The sequence below is a fragment of the Salvelinus fontinalis genome, chromosome 40 (assembly GCF_029448725.1).
Source record: "Salvelinus fontinalis isolate EN_2023a chromosome 40, ASM2944872v1, whole genome shotgun sequence".
Classification (NCBI taxonomy): domain Eukaryota; kingdom Metazoa; phylum Chordata; class Actinopteri; order Salmoniformes; family Salmonidae; genus Salvelinus; species Salvelinus fontinalis.
This window is the reverse complement of record NC_074704.1, coordinates 20,592,697-20,609,721: the sequence shown is the minus strand read 5'-3', so window position 1 is coordinate 20,609,721 and position 17,025 is coordinate 20,592,697. Positions and strand designations below refer to the sequence as shown.

The window sequence follows — 17,025 nt, the reverse complement described above, 5'->3', positions numbered from 1 at the left end:
GAGAGAGAGAGAGAGAGAGAGAGAGAGAGAGAGAGAGAGAGAGAGAGAGAGAGAGAGAGAGAGAGAGAGAGAGAGAGAGGAGAGAGAGAGAGAGGAGAGAGAGAGAGAGAGAGAGAGAGAGAGAGAGAGAGAGAGAGAGAGAGAGAGAGAGAGAGAGAGAGGAGAGAGAGAGAGAGAGAGAGAGAGAGAGAGAGAGAGAGAGAGAGAGAGAGAGAGAGAGAGAGAGAGAGAAAGGGGAAGTGAGTGCTGATTCTGGATGAGAATCACACCTGTTCTGGTGGTCTGACTCACTGTGTCCCTGGTCTGTCTGACATGTGGCTGGCTCGTCAACTTATTGCCTGCTTGCTGTTACTGATAAGACTAGCTATATGTACATATCTACCTCAATGACCTCGTTCGTACCCCTGCACAACGACTCGGTACGGGTACCCCGTGTAAATAGCCAAGTTATCATTACTTATTATGTATTTATTCCTTGTGTTATTATTTTTCAATGATTTATATTTTTTGTCTCTCTGCGTTGTTGGGAAAGCCCGTAAGTAAGCATTTCACTGTTAGTCTACACCTGTTGTTATGAGGTATGTGAGTTGGCCCTAAGGTTACTGGTGTGACTGACTGATACTCAGGTGAAGGTGAACAGAAGCAGTTTCGATTGGTTTGAGGATTTCTTATCTGGATAGGGGTAGGCAAGTTCTCTCCTAAGGGACCTTCTGCACTTTAGGAATTGCTTACTGTGTGCCAGACTTCTAGTTTCATATTAAGTGGAACTGAAGACGTATACTGTAGCAGGAAAACAAGACTATTGACTGGGTGACGAGCCACAATAGTGACCTGCTTTAGCCACCAGAGGGCGTCTTCTAGTAAAAACAAAAGCAGAATGAAATCTATCAGTTAATTGCCCCAGCCTCCGGGTTGGACAATGGATCTCAAAATCCCATAATGTGATTGGAACTTTCTCCCAAATCAAATCAAGCGTGTTTTTACATTTAGCTCCCACCGGCCATATCTTTAGCCAACTTTCATATGCAAGCACAGTTCCACATTAAAGTCACACTGTATGTACATAAAACACAGCCGAAACATTGGTATTAATGAAAAATAATCAAGCGGAAAAATAAATTATAATTCCTACTATCAATCCTACATGCTCTTTATTAATGACTGTCTACTTGTGCAATAATGTCTCCTCTATGGACAGACATGCTTCAGCAGAGCCACAGAACATGTCTACAGAGCAGTCTCACAGCACATGTATCATAGCAACAACATCTCCTTGACTTCTGGGAGCGCTAGATAAATACTGTAAGTTGAAATCCAGGACAGAGCAACAGTTTCACTTTGAGGAGTTGTGAAGAGGGGAGTGTACTGTGAAGTGCTGTCTTTCTTTGAAGCTGTGAACTTCTCAAACTGCAGCCTAAAACGAGACACATGAACTTTGACATCATAAGGATCGCTTTTTTTTATTAGCACATAGACTGTATTAAGAAGACGGCCCTTTTCTGTAGTGGCTCTTGCTATTTCTTTCACAAGGTACAGTCCACACATGACCAGATTAGCTTTAATTATCTGGTTTTATTTTTGAACCTCAGTACAGTTTACAGGAAAACAAAACGCACAGCAGAATCTGTCAGTTCGCTTACAGTGAAGGTAAATTGTACTCAGTACTATGTCCAACTAATACTGCTGTACATACAGAGGACATTTGGACATACTGTAGTATATCACATCCTAAAAGCAGCAGGCATTGCAAAGGTAATGCCAAATATTGACTGCCTATTACCACTTCTATTGACACTTTTGTTGAATAGTCATCAAAAATAAAATGAAAAATACATATGTTTTTTAGAAAAGTTATTCTGTGGCTTAGTGAAGTAGAATAAAATGTAGTCCCACATAAAACATAGATTTCCATAATTTTAGATGGAAAAATAACTATTGATCAATGATTATCTTTCAGATAATCTTGATTTCTTATACTTTCGGCACTTGTCTTATACTTTAGACACTTTGGCACTTGTCATAAATAAATGTTGGCACTTGAGTCAAGGTATGATAAAACATTTTAAATGCTACTTTACTGAAATTGTAACGGTTTCTCTCCTCCTCTTCGTCTGAAGAGGTGGAGTAGGGATCAGACCAAAATGCAGCGGATTGTGAAGACATAAATAATATTTATTAACAGAACGATGAAACACGAAAACTCTTTAACAAACTACAAAACAAATAAACGACGTAGACTGACCTAAAACATGAGAACTTATACACGAAGAACTCACAAACAGGTACATACTACAAACCAACGCTACAGTCCCGTGTGGTACGAACATACATACAGACACGGAAGACAATCACCCACCAACAAACAACCTACCTTAATATGGTTCTCAATCAGAGGAAACGTAAAACACCTGTCCCTGATTGAGAACCATATCAGGCTAATAGACAATGAACCTAAACATAGAAACACATAACATAGAATGCCCACGCAGCTCACGTCCTGACCAACAAAACAAAGGATTAACACAATAACTAGGGTCAGAACGTGACAGAAATGCTACATTTCTTTGTGTGTGTGTGTGTGTGTGTGTGTGTGTGTGTGTGTGTGTGTGTGTGTGTGTGTGTGTGTGTGTGTGTGTGTGGTAATACTGGTGCTAATTAAAAACAAAAAGGAAAGTCCTTGAGATAATTTTTGTGTGTATGTAATGTATGTACACAATTCATGTGTGTAAGTGTATAAATGTGTATGCATTATTCCGTTTAGGAGTCTGACTATATGTATGAGTGTATGTGTGTGTGTGTGTGTGTGTGTGTTCACGTGCAAATGTGTCTATACTACTTCAACTCCAGGCGGTGCTCGCCGCGCGCAATGTGTGAGGAGAACTCGTAGCGGTCCCGGCTACGGTGGCCACATACATTGCACTCCAGTGGGTCACGGAAGCCGTGGCAGCCCATGTGGATGGTGAACATGACGTAGTCCAGAAACCACACCCTGCAATGACCGCAGGGGTACACCGCCCCCGCTCCTGTACCTACCCCAACCCCTACCTCCCCCTCGCTCCTTACCACCCTCAGAGCCTCTAGGGGGGGCATTGGGAGTGCGTGAGCCTGGGTATGGGGGTGTGGGAGGCTGTTGTGGGGACTGGGCCCCAGCAGGTGCCCCAAGCTGTAGATGAGAGGCTGGGAGAGCTGGGCCCGATCGGCGTGGAGTGAGTCCATGCTAGGGTGGCCCTGGCTGGGCCGGGGCAGGTAGGTGAGACCAGTGCTCTGCTGCTGCTCCAGCTTGTGACCATTGGTGAGGGCCAAGGGACTCATGTCAGCGCGGCTCAGGGGGATGGGGTAGGCCCTGTGGGGGGAGGCAGAGTCAGGGTCCTGGCCTGTGTAGAGGGGCTGGTGGATGTGCTGGTTCTCGGATCCTGGGGAGGTGAGGGGAGGGTCCATGACGTCAGAGCGGTGGATCAGCTCCCTGTTGAAGCTCAGGTCCAGACACACGCCGTTGTCCCCTGGATCACCCACACAGGGAGAGACACCTCAGCACTCACTCACTCAGCACTGTGCAGGTGGGGCCACTAACCCAGAGCCAAAAATACATAAACTGTATATCTCTCTCTATATATACATATGGCCATATATATATATACACATATATCTCTTTATAAATGGCTCTGCAGTAACCATTTCGCTCTCAGAAAAGAGACAGAGACGTGCAGTGGAGAGGGAGCCACAAGATAGCCACCTCCACTAACCATAAGGAGCTTCAGCAGCAAAAGAGCAAGCTTGGTCACACTTGAAGATAAAAAGCACATTCTGTACAATTGAAATCTTGATAGCTCATGCAATGGAGAACTAGCAGGCAGCCGCTGACCCTGTAGATAAACGAGCTTCCTACCACAGAACGAACACTGAGAGGGCGTGACAGGACCGAGATCTGTGTCCCAAACGTCACCCTGTTCTATATAATGCACAATGGAATAGGGTGCCATTTGGTGAACTATAGGGAATAGGGGGCCATTTAGGACTCAGCCACAGAGACGAGGAGAAGACGAAGAGGCCTCTCAGTCTCCACGGCTGCAGCTGCTGCTCAACCACAAGAGGAGACGGAGCCATCTGCTCACGTTTCGCGCTCTCGCCTGTTTTTCAACCCTGTGGTCGAACACACCACCTCTCTTTTCCTCCTGTGGTCGTTATATTGCAAGATTTCAGTTCATTTGTCAGGGTGATAGGGTGATAGGAGGATCCCTTTAGGCCAGACACTTTGCTGTCTCTTTGCAGCGACTCGAATTCTGAAACTAAACACTTTATGATAAGCGGAGACGCTTGACAAGAAAGTGTGACCTGGGCATTGGAAATGGATACAACGCCTTAGGGTTTGGGAAGTCAACGTGATGACAAATCACTCATTTACTGAAACTGACGGTTTTCAAACACTCAGCAGTGGTAGTAGTGTGGAAGTTTCAGTGAAGCACTACAACTTCGATGTTTATACTTGTCGGTTTGTGCGTGAGAGTGTTCCAGTGTGCAAAAGGCACATCTCCCACGATTGCTTCATGTTATTGGCATTCTATTCCTATGCGTGGTTAACCATACCCACCTAACATATACATCAGGCAGGGAAATTAGGGCAGTGGTCTACCACCCTATGGCGCGGTGCAGTAGATGAGGCTGGCGTTCTGCCCAGAACTCCTGCTTGGCGAGCAAAGCAAGGGGGGACAGGAGAACTGCGTAGATAGAGAGACAAATAGACAGAGAGCGAAAAAGACAGACAGACAGACATGTAGCTTAGACAGACAACAATATGAAACACTTTTTTAAAAATCATTAAAACGTACATTTGTTTGAATTAAATGCAACTGACAGTAAACACCAAGACAATAACAGCAGCAGCAGCAGCAGCAAACAGCAAGGGGTCAGATTATAGTAAAAACCTGACAGGTGCAGCAATGAAGCCAGTAATCAGAGACCCATTACACACAGACATACAATTAATCAGCTTGCTATTTAATTACCAAATTAGCAATTTCTCAAAAGAATAAGCAACCGTCAGTCTAGTCACAAAGGAATCATCAAATCAAAATTGCAATTCCTAATTTTGTTTGAATGACTATATCTACAACAACAAGAAACATCTGCAGTTTTTACCGCCCACACACTCGCCCATGCCTAGTTAACCCTACCAAGGTGACAGCCTAAGAGACAGTTGAACTGTAAGTGAGGAATGAGTCAGACTGGTCCTACCAGTGAACTTCTGTGGCATAGAGCTCTTGCGTTTGGCTACGTTGCTCGCCAACCTGTCCAGTAGCAGAGCGCGCTCCGTGCCCATGTGAGTAGTCCTGGACACGTGGGTGTCCTCACCGGCTGAGAGATGCACAGACACAGACACAGACACAGAGAGAGACAGACACAGAGAGACACAGAGAGACACAGAGAGAGAGAGAGAGAGAGAGAGAGAGAGAGAGAGAGAGAGAGAGAGAGAGAGAGAGAGCAGAGGTACAGTAAGGACAAAGTGTGTGCTTTCTGTCCGCTGTGCTGCAACTGTCTACTGCCTCGAGCATTTGAGGTTGTGAAATTATCTTTTTCTTTTACAGGACTAACAAACAACGTTACTTTAAAATGAAACTCACCCTCAGAGAAACCAATAAAAAAATTGAGCGCAGCCAAGATAACAAAGCCTGTGACCTCACTTCCTGGTGTTTTGCCTCATCGACTAGTGAGGCCTGCAGGATGAAGACCGCAGGTCGAGGATGTGCTTCCTCACCACACGCTATCTATCTGCCGTACTTACGACATTCAACCGACCACAAAACAATAGAGTATTGTTTGTGTCGCAACCGTTTTGGCTGTCCACTATGGCAGGCGAACAGACTTCTGGGGGGTGTGCAGTCAGATCACGACACCGAGACGTTTGTCCTACATCTCTTCTGACTGACTTCCCCTCTGGTGTCCTTACAACACAACGTCTCCCACCGCAACAGCCACAACCTATTTAGCTGTAATGGTGGGCTAACTTACGACCATGAACTCAATGGAATGAAGCTACACAACTCTGCAGCCAGCAAATGTGTATGTGTGTATGCGTGTGTGCACAAATGTGTGAGTAGATAACAGAATGTGCACACATCTGCGTGTGAGTGCCTGCGAATGTTGTATGAGTGTGTGTGTGTGTGTGTGTGTGTGTGTGTGTGTGTGTGTGTGTGTGTGTGTGTGTGTGTGTGTGTGTGTGTGTGTGTGTGTGTGTGTGTGTGTGTGTGTGAGATTGCATGAGTAAAGTGTGTATGTGTGTATGTCTAAAGTGCGTTTGTGTAAGTGTGTATGTGTGTGTCTGAAATGTGCGTGTGTAAAAGAGGGTAAGTAGGAGTGTTCCAGGGCCTCTCACCTCTCTCAGCGTTGCCTTTGTTCTGGATATACACATGGCACCTCTCTCTGTGCTCTTCAAGGGAGCTGCGCTGCTTGTAACTGCGACCGCAGTGGTTGCACTTGTAGGGCTTCTCTACTGTGAGAAAAGAGTTTCAGTTAAAACTACAAACTCCCACTTCAAACCATCATACACTTTGCTTACTGAGGCTGTTGTTAAATAACGGGGCAACTACGATCTCTGCAAGAACCTCCCTTTATTTTTTGTTGTCGTATTTTACTCCCTTTTTCTCACCAATTTCGATCTTGTCTCATCGCTGAAACTCATGCGTCCTCTGAAACATTACCCGCCAAACCGCGCTCCTGAACACCCGCCAGCTTAACCCGGAAGCCAGCCGCACCAATGTTCACCTGATGATCGGGGCCAACCTGCAGGCACCCGGCCCGTCACAATAAGTCGCTAGAGCGCGATGAGCCAAGTAAAGCCCCCCCGGCCAAACCATCCCCTAACCCGGACGACGCTGGGCCAATTGTGCGCCGTCCTATGGGACTCTCGGCCACAGCCCGTGAAATAAACCCGGGTATGCGCCACTCAAGAACCTCCTTTAAATGAGCGTCACTGACAGCCCCAACGTGAAGTGGTAAATCTAAATAACTGTGTGCAGACAGGTTATAGGTACCTACATGTGTGTGTGTGTTTGCATGTGTACGCATATATTTTGTGCGCGTGTGTAAGTAAGAGTGAACAGGTGGAAAATACCTGAGTTTGTGTTATTATGATATGCATGTGTGGTCATACATATGTAAACGCAGGTGGCACACAGATGGTGGATAGGTACTTGAGTGAGTGCGCAGGTGTCCGCTGAGGGCGTCTCGTCTGCGGCAGGCGTAGCTGCACATAGGGCACTTGAAGGGCTTCTCCCCGGAGTGCAGTTTGATGTGGCGAAGCAGGTTCCCCTTCTGGGTGAAGGAGGCACCACACTGGCTGCAGTGGAACGGACGTTCACCTGGGCGTAGGGCAAAACAGAGGGATCCTATGTCATGGAAAACTCGGTCAACACTGCCAAGACTGATACAGTAGTTATGTAGCACATAGTTGAGCTACTGTGGTACGTTTACTGGTATGTATTACTCAGTAGTACTGTGACTAAATAGGAGTAACACTTGGTTTGTTCCACACGTCTAATAAAGCAGACCATTGAGTGAAGTGTAATTACTGTGTTATAGCAGATGTTGAAATGGCATTTTATCAGTACTAGGGCAAGAAATGTAGATGTACATGTAAAGTCAAATGTGTCCATTCAAAGTGTAACGCATGAGTCACTGTACATATTGAAACACAAATCTTTTAATCAAACACCTTGATCTACTAAGTTGATCAAAAACACCATTATTTAAGGTCAGGGTTGGTTTGGCTGTGTTACTCTGCTCACCGGTGTGGCTTCGCTTGTGCACGAGCAGCACATTAATGCTGACGCAGGACAGGCCACAGATGTCACAGTTGAGCTTGCCTGCTGCCTGGCTGCGGGGTTCTGCTGCGTACAACGAGGAGTCGGTGTGGGCGTCCTGCGGGGCTGTGCTCTCATACTTGACATAATCTGCCAGAGACAGGTCCTGTGGTTCGTTAAGGGTTTCTCCCTCTTCCTCCCCTTCTTCTCCTTCGTCATCCTCATCCCTTTCCTTCTCCTCCTCTTCCTCTTCTTCATAAAGGTAATTGTCTCGTTCACCTTCTTCTTCACTCTTGGGGTACTGATCGTCATTGCCGTCATACTCTTCACTCTCAGTTTTCACGGGAACCCCATCTAGGAAGGAGGGGAGAGAAAGAGAGGGTTAAATATATTTCCCTCCTTGGTTATTTGACTTCATGAGCACCTAGAGCTAATTGCATGAGACTAGTTATGACTGGTCTATGGTGGTAAAACAACATTAAAGAAATCTATATTTTTTGCTTTTCGACTAGTCTTATTTCAGCTGACCGGTTTCGTAAACAGACTGACTGACTTTAAAGGGGCAATCAGCAGTTGTTCCATCCATTTTTGGACTTATAAATTAATTTGATGTAGAAATAGATTATTGAAGAATATAACTTATAAATGCCTCATGAGCTTAATTCAACTGTCGTAGCCCATCAGAACCCAAAATATTAGCTTGTTTTACTCCAATGTTTGTAAACAAAGAACATGTTAACAAACCCTATATAGCCTCAAAACATAGTTAAAACTATAATTTTGATATCATTGATGGTCAATCCTTGCATCCATAGCTCTGGTTATGAATTTGAGAGTGATTACATTTCTCCAGTCCCATCCCTCGGCTTTCTACCGAACCAGCGGTGGGGAGAGGGTTTGTTATTGTTTCTACTGCTGATTACCACTTTAAACCCCAAAAGTTTGTATTTTGTCCACTGCCAGTGTGCGAAGAGAAAAATGCCGGTCTATGCTGTAAAACCTATCTAATGATTCTACATGCAGTTTTCTGCAAATATGGACATAAAAAAGCTTCCCAGCTAACACAGCATTCTGAGAACCAGATGATTCATAGAGCTTGGTGAGAGTGTGGTTGTCCTATGATTATTTTGCATACAACCGTCCTACAACTTTCTGGGATAGTTGCTTGGCTTTGGAACATTCTCAGCACATTTAAGGAACTTGACAAAAAAACAAACATGTGTTTGATTACCTTAACAGAATGTTTTCTAAATGTTCAAACATGGTTACATTTTATTTCAACGTTAGTAATGTTCTAGGAACGTTCTCCAAATGGTTTGACATTGGGAATGTTCTCAAATTGCTGAGAGAATGTTAAGAAACTTAAGAAACAACTTTCTTCTTCCGGAATTTCATTACTTCAATATAACGTTTCCTCATGGTTCCATTTAAAGTAATGTTCTCAAATTGTTCCAAGAACATTAAGAAACAATGTTCTTCTGTGGGAATTTCAGTACTTCAGCAATTACGTTTCCTACAAGTTTCCTCATGGTTCTATTTAAAAGACATGTTCTCAAATTGTTCCGAGAACCAAAATGTTGTAACGTTCAGAGAAGGTTCTAAGAATGTAATTTAAAAACATCCGAAAACTTTCCATAAAAAACATAAGAACACTTTCGTAACGTTCAGAGATTTACATTTACATTCCGTCCTCAGCATCAACAAAACTCTCTCTAAACTCTATCTTGTTAATGGTGTTCAGGTGTGTTGGCCGTGCCCACTAATTGGCCACCCCTGATCTTAATGAGTGCTTGCATGGCATGCTAGCTCCATCCTGGTGGTGCAGTGGACTAATTCCATGGTTAGAGAACAGAAGATTATTGGTTCAAATCTCACTGATGGTGTGTCACAATAAAAAATAAAGGTGTTTGCATACGTACTGCTTAAGGAAATGGATTTTCATGTGTCTTACCTGTGCTTGGATTTCAAAGAAGTTAACCCACAATAAGATAGCAGCGTTATTGAAACATTCAGTGAAAGGTTTAAGGAAGTATTTAAAAAACTCCAAATTACCTATCATTTCCATTCTCAGGGCTTTAATAAAAACTTGCAACTTAAAAATAAAACATTCTCATAACGTTTAAAAAACTTTCAGTTTTACCAGTCAGGAAACATATGGCTTCGTTCCCACAACCAATGTGAAACCGAAAATATACAGTACCAGTCAAAAGTTTGGACACATCTACTCATTCAAGGGTTTACCTTAATGTTTTACTATTTTCTACATTGTAGAATAATAGTGAAGACATCAAAACTATGAAATAACACATTTAGAATCATGTAGTGACCCAAAAAGTTTTTTTTTAAACAAAATTTATTTTTTATTTTTTATTCTTCAAATTAGCCAGGACAACTTTGCACACTCATGACATTCTCTCAACCAGCTTCAGCTGGAATGCTTATCCAACAGTCTTGAATGAGTTCCCACATATGCTGAGCACTTGTTGGCTGCTTTTCCTTCACTCTGCGGTCCAACTCATCCCAAACCATCTTAATTGGGTTGAAGCCAGGTGATTGTGGAGGCCAGGTTATCTGATGCAGCACTCCATCATTCTCCTTCTTGGTCAAATAGCCCTTACAAAGCCTGGAGGTGTGTTTTGGGTCATTGTCCTGTTGATAAACAAATGGTAGTCCCACTAAGCGCAAACAAGATGGGATGGCGTATTGCTGCAAAATGCTGTGGTAGCCATGTTGGTTAAGTGTGCCTTAAATTATAAATAAATCACTGACAGTGTCACCATCACACCACCTCCTCCATGCTTCACGGTAGGAACCACACATCATCCATTCATCTACTCTGCGTCTCACAAAGGCATGGCGGTTGGAACCAAAAATCTCAAATTTGGACTCATCTGTCCAAAGGACAGACTCCCACCGGTCTGATGTCCATTGATCGTGTTTCTTGGCCCAAACAAGTCTCTTATTATTATTGGTGTCCTTTTGTAGTGGTTTCTCTGCAGCAATTCGACCATTAAGGCAGGAATCACGCAGACTCTTCTGAACAGTTGATGTTGAGATATGTCTGTTACTTGAACTCTGTGAAAAACATTTTTGGGCTGCTGTTAACTCTAATGAATGTATCCTCTGCAGCAGAGGTAACTCTGGGTCTTCCTTTTCTGTGGCAGTCCTCATGAGAGACAATTTCATCGTAGCACTTGATGGTTTTTGTGACTGCACTTGAAAAAACTTTCAAAGTTCTTGAAATGTTCCGCATTGACTGACCTTCGTGTCTTAAATTAATGATGGACTGTTTGCTTATTTGAGCTGTTCTTGCCATAATATGGACTTGGTCTTTTACCACCCCTACCTTGTCACAACACAACAGATTTGCTCAAATGTATTAAGAATGAAAGAAATTCCACAAATTAACTTTTAACAAGGCACATTGAAATGCATTCCAGGTGACTACCTCATGAAGCTGGTTGCGAGAATGCCAAGAGTGTGCAAAACTGTCATCAAGGCAAAGGGTGGCTAGTTTGAAGAATTTGTTTAACAGTTTTTTGGTTACTATATGATTGCAAATGTGTTATTTCATAGTTTTGATGTCTTCACTATTATTCTACAATGTAGAAAATAGTAAAAATTAAGAAAAACCCTTGAATGAGTAGGTGTGTCCAAACTTTTGACTGGTACTGTACATTCCCACAACTTCCATGGCACCAAATATGCTAGCTGGGTTAGCAGAGCTCCACAGGGCCAATCATCAGACAGAAACTTCCACAAGGCTTTGTGATAAACGCCACATCTCCACTTCTACATTTGTATTTACAGGTTTGAATATTTTAGAATATTGACACTAGTCCGTCTCCTAGTTTGGTTAGGCGAATTTAGGACGACAAGGCAGACTGTCAGAGAAAGATTTAGTAGATGTTTCCTGAGATAACAGCAAGGCATTTCCTTTCAATGCTCAGAAAGCAGAACCAGGGTAGGACGAAGCGGCATAGAGAAACCTCTAAGTCAACGTCGAAGAAAAGAAAACAACAGCCATGCTTCATCTTCTTCTGATCATATAGATTCAGAACATAGCCCTCCCCATAAGTGTAGCATTGCCTTTCAAGTTAGAAGTGTATACCCAAAACCACGCAAGTGTGCAACCCAAGTCCTAAAAGTGCATAACTCAAACCCAGCAAATGTACACCAATATAGGGCTGGGTGATATATTGTGAATACCTACATACCGGTATGGATTTTTACAATACCATATTTAAAGATATTTTTATACAGTGCTAAATAACTTAAAAGTTCAACAAATAGACTACTTCACTGTCAGCATTGTCCTGATCAGAATTTGTTGCCATTCTAGGGTCATGTACTACTTCTAAAACTTATTTGGAACTTGTATTATTCAGAAACATAAAATTCTGTCAAATGCCGCCATACTATCAAAAATGAGAAAAATATAGTGAAATTATATTTGGCCCATATCCCCCAGCCCCACACCAATAAGCCCTGCAAGAGTAGGCCTACACCCCAAGCATTGCAAGTTTAAGACCCAAACCCTGCAAGTGTGCACCTCATACCATACAAGTACATCTCAAGCCCTGCAGTGTATAGGCTATCCCCTAAGTCCTACAGTCTATATATCCTACAACTGCAACTGTGTACACATCAAGTCCTGTGCTCTGGCCTGCAATGCCTGTCCCTGCTGAGAGTCAACCAACCCCTGTCGAGACTCAAGTTATATTCCATCCAGAAACCACATTGTGGTCTCAGCGGTGGGTGATGCGCTTCCTTGTCATGCAAAGCGCTCAGAGGTGCGATGGAAACTTTGCACAGAGAGAGGCCCCATATAGAGTCCAGGGCCTGAGAGCAGTGAACCGCAGGGCGCGCTTTAGTAGAAATTCAGAGCTACAGGGTTACACCCCGACTGTTTAGCTGTGGCAAAAGACTAAAATAAGAGAAGAGCAAGGTCTCCAGTAGACTTACACCACATCGGTAACACTTTATTTAAGGGTCCATAAGGCATTTAAAAACTGTTTATTCACCATTTTATTTATCATTACTCCCACATCTGTAAATGTTAATAAGTTAGTTATTCACACATGTATATATACTTCCTTAAACATCCTGTGTTGTGTGCCTATTCTTTTGCCATGTACTGCAGGAATGTCTACCAATGGCATGCCCGTCTTTTTGTGAGATATTACACTGGTCACTCAAAGCATTTATAAAGTACACATAAAGTATAAATTGCGCTCACTTTAGATTAGGTACTGCAAATAAAACGGTATGTATACTTGTGATTACTAATGATTCATAAATGGTTTATAAATGTTTAAGTAAGGATTAATAAATGCCGTATAAATTGTTTATTACAGACCCTTAAAATAAAGTGTTACCAGCAACTCAGGTTGTAAAATGGAGTCAATGACTGGTTAACACTTTGGTGGTCTTGGGCATCTGACCTCCTTTGTTCACAGCCTCTGTTAAGCCCAATGGCTTGTGCATATCATCCCATAGGTCGGTTGAGTATTGAACGCAAGTGGGTAAACTAGTCAATAGAGCATGGTTTTGGGGCAATGTTCTCATCAACATGTGTTTCGTACCTGTCATTCCCTCTGAGCACTCCATTCCACTCTCTGAGGTCTTCTCTGGGGCCTCCTCTTCCTCTCCCTGTCTCTCCCCTGCCTCTTCTCCTCTCTCCTCCTCCTCTGCCTGTGGCCTCTCATCTGTCACAGCGCTGCTAACGTCTGTGAAGAGACCATCACCATCTTAGTCTTTAATACGGAGCCTAACTTACATCTCAAACTGTGCAAGTTTTTCTGGGGCATCATTTTTTTTGTAAGTCAATTTATGACCATTGCATTGTGCACAACATCCTTTTTGCAACAATAAAGATTATTAGCCTACGGTATGGAATATAAGTTATAGTGAAAGTTCTACGTTGAAAAAAGCTGTCATACCCATCGTTTCATCTTCTGATGACTTGAGCTCTTGTTTTTCCTCTGTGTTCATCTTCAATGATTCTCTGTGGAAATAAAACACAAAAGAGGCTGTGTGCCAGTCAACCCATTACTGCAAAAGTTAACATTTACCTCAGAAAGCTCTAAATCGGTTATTATATGCAAAATAATACTAATTTAATTTGGCATATTTCCATGGAATTAGTGACTTTTCAAGCAATAAGCCATTAAAGTAGGGCATACTCAATGCAATATGTATATAAATTCAAAAATGTTAATGAAAATAACCATGAAAACGACTAAATAAATGTGTGGTAAATTGTTCGTGCATGGTCCATTGCTCAACCCTAGCAGTTCATTCAAATGAAGAAGAAAAAATATGACAATCACTGAACATGCATTTCCTGCCAAGATGATGCAAATAGAAAACTGTGAAAGAGACACTTCTACGCTTCTACAGCAATGTAGCCATACAATTCTCCAGAATATAATTTGATTTTCAACAGAAAAGACACCTTGCCATTGAAGTAGTTAATTTATTTGACAAAGTTAAGCCCTATTTCTTACAGCACACTTAAATAGGTTTTTGAGGATAAACTAAAGCTAATAGTTAATGCTTAAAACAATATAAAACTCTCTTTATCATAAGACTTTTTGAATTATCGCTAAATGCACCTATTTTAATGTGAACTATTCCGTTTTTTTATACAGTAGGCTTATCTTCCTATTCCCATTTCACATTCCTATTAAAAATATATTTAACTCAAGGAAGACAACAGCAGTTTTCATAATCTCTTTTTAAAATGTCTTACCTGTAATTTATGTATCTCCCACCTGATACTGAAGCGCTCACGTCCAGTTTTAAATTCACCTGTCTCTCCCGCCGTTCAGATTCCTATCTCCGCCACTGGATCGCCTCGCGTTATGGATATGCCAAAGTTGACGTCATACGCTAAACTTTGGAGACCGTCTTAAAGGAACAGGGGACGGATTTTTTGCCAAAACGAAGTGATGGAAATACTTTGTAATGGTATAGGAAGACTAGACTGAAGACATTTTAAGAATGGAGGTGAAGTGAAAATGTTGAAGTGGTGAATATGCATTATACATGTATGCATTGATTTATCATTATGATATGAATGACTACGATTGATCAAAACAGGATATTACAATAGATGTTCAACGATGGGCTCCATATAATATACAAGTAACCCACCTTGTGGCCAAAGACTGCTACTGCCTCCTCTTTCCATTTAAAGTGTTTTTGTGCATGTATCCCTGCCAATGATTTAATAATTTGCCAGTAAGTCTATCCACTGATTGTATGAATAGACCATGACCAAGCAAGGTAATGCTGTCAGAAGAAACTTTTGTTTGAGTCATGGTTATTGATGCATTCATGTGAAGTGTTGTGGTCTACCGGTTCAAACAGCCTTTTGTTCTGTCTACCACAGGAAGCTTTTTGGTTATAACGGGATCATCGCTTTCTATAGCCTATACCGTGTGTGTGAATATGTGCTCATTAGAGCTGTGGCATTGGACATTTTGGACTAATACAGAGCAGCAAAAAGTGCTTTACTGCAGCTTGGGACAAGCAATCAGGTGTGTGTGTATTGTAGGACACTGACTAACAGAATCACAATCGTATCTGAAAATTAGCTGTGACGGCTGAGGCAGACCGCACATTACTGACTCACCCCCTTTCCCAACCTCATTGCTAACTAACCACCAACTGACACAGGCAGCACCCAATGCTGTATCCCTGTCTCTCACACACATGCGGATCACACACGCAAACTCATTTCCAACAAATCACCTACCCGGCTTCATCTGTAACCACGGAGGGACCAGGGAGCATTCTCACTCTCTTTCTCTCTCTCACACACACACACACACACACACACACACACACACACACACACACACACACACACACACACACACACACACACACACACACACACACACACACACACACACACACACACACACACACACACACACACACACTACAGTTGGCCTTATTATTTCAAGAGAGATGGGAGACCAATAAACATCTCCACAGATGACACCTGTGGATTTCTCTACCGCTGTTACAGTACAGGTTTATTCCCTTATTCGAGTTATGTCTTGAACAAGATATTTGACATGCCAAAAGCAAACGGTTGAAGAAAGGTTATATTGTACTATTTACATTACGTGTTCCAATATTGTAATAGTTTGTTATTCATTACTTAATGGCCCCTATACCAAGAGACTTGGATAGAAATGACAAAAGGTATTACCAAAAAGCAATAATGGGTCATTTGGGGATTTGTACTGACTATCAATGAGGCCCACTACATCAGTAAAGAGGACTACTGATGTAGTCCGAAATGCAAAATACTTACATTCACTGTGCGAGACTAGACGTTGGTTTCTTGCAGAATGGAGGGAAGGAAGGAATCTCATCGCTAATAACATGTACCACCCACCTGAGTGTTACTACACTGCCTAGTGAGGTTTGGCCCAGGGCCCAGGGCCCAGCCTATGGCAGCGGGCCACCAGTCTGAAGAATGAAAAAAAAGAGGGAAGGAAAGCACACAAAGGCATTACAAGACATGCTGGGTTACCATGGTAAAACACAAGCAGAGGAACATAAAAGAGAATTGGCGTCGTTCCAGCCCTCTGTAAGCCTTGGAATCAAATAGTTGTGAATGAGAAAGATCCTGGACACACACATATACACACACGTACACAAAAGACACAGACACTAACGCACACGTTGGCGGCCTACTAATTTACATTCTCTAATTTACAAACACACACCCACAATCAGAACACTCCCAGCTAGCGGTGTAATTCAAAGTTAGCTGGCAAAGCCCTCTGTGGGAGAGGGGAGGCTTTTTTAAAGACCTGTGGGAGCAGGGCTACCACGTGGTGGTCACTGTCCATTTGCCTTTTATAGCTGACCCGCACAGCTAGTTGGAGAGAGAGAGACAGTTTCTTATCTTTTTCACTTGCTTTGGCAAGGTAAACATATGTTTCCCTTGCCAACAAATGCCCTTGAATTGAATTGAATTGAATGGAGAGTGAGTGAGTAAAGGGCAGATGCGGAGGGAGGAAAAGAGGGATGCTGGTGCCTAATGGACTCGTCTTCTCACACAACACACACACTGGCCACGCTAACCACGGCCATGTGCAGGAAAGGGACATGAGGTTGCCCAAGCGTTGTTATTTCAACAATGCTTTGTCATTGGCTGGAGGTGTATGTGTGTATGTCTGTGAAAGAGAGTTTAAGATGGCAT

The 17,025-nt window shown here is 42.7% G+C and overlaps 1 protein-coding gene across 3 annotated transcripts; it reads right to left on the bottom strand.

The window, feature by feature from the left end:
* Positions 1-1,134: 1,134 nt before the first annotated feature.
* Positions 1,135-15,700, bottom strand: LOC129839566 (zinc finger protein Aiolos-like). Of its 3 annotated transcripts, XM_055907089.1 has the most exons (8): positions 14,551-15,700; positions 13,739-13,828; positions 13,382-13,525; positions 7,782-8,150; positions 7,188-7,355; positions 6,371-6,487; positions 5,233-5,352; positions 1,135-3,500 (listed from the first exon to the last, which is right to left on the bottom strand). In XM_055907089.1, the coding sequence occupies exons 2-8, from the start codon at positions 13,788-13,790 to the stop codon at positions 2,833-2,835; spliced, it is 1,638 nt and encodes a 545-aa protein (XP_055763064.1). In that variant the 5' UTR covers positions 13,791-13,828; positions 14,551-15,700; the 3' UTR covers positions 1,135-2,832. The 3 variants fall into 3 exon arrangements, with proteins under 3 accessions (XP_055763064.1, XP_055763063.1, XP_055763065.1); XM_055907088.1 differs by lacking the exon at positions 14,551-15,700 and having other exon boundaries at positions 13,739-14,544; XM_055907090.1 differs by lacking the exons at positions 13,382-13,525; positions 14,551-15,700 and having other exon boundaries at positions 13,739-14,544.
* Between the last annotated feature and the right edge of the window lie 1,325 nt (positions 15,701-17,025).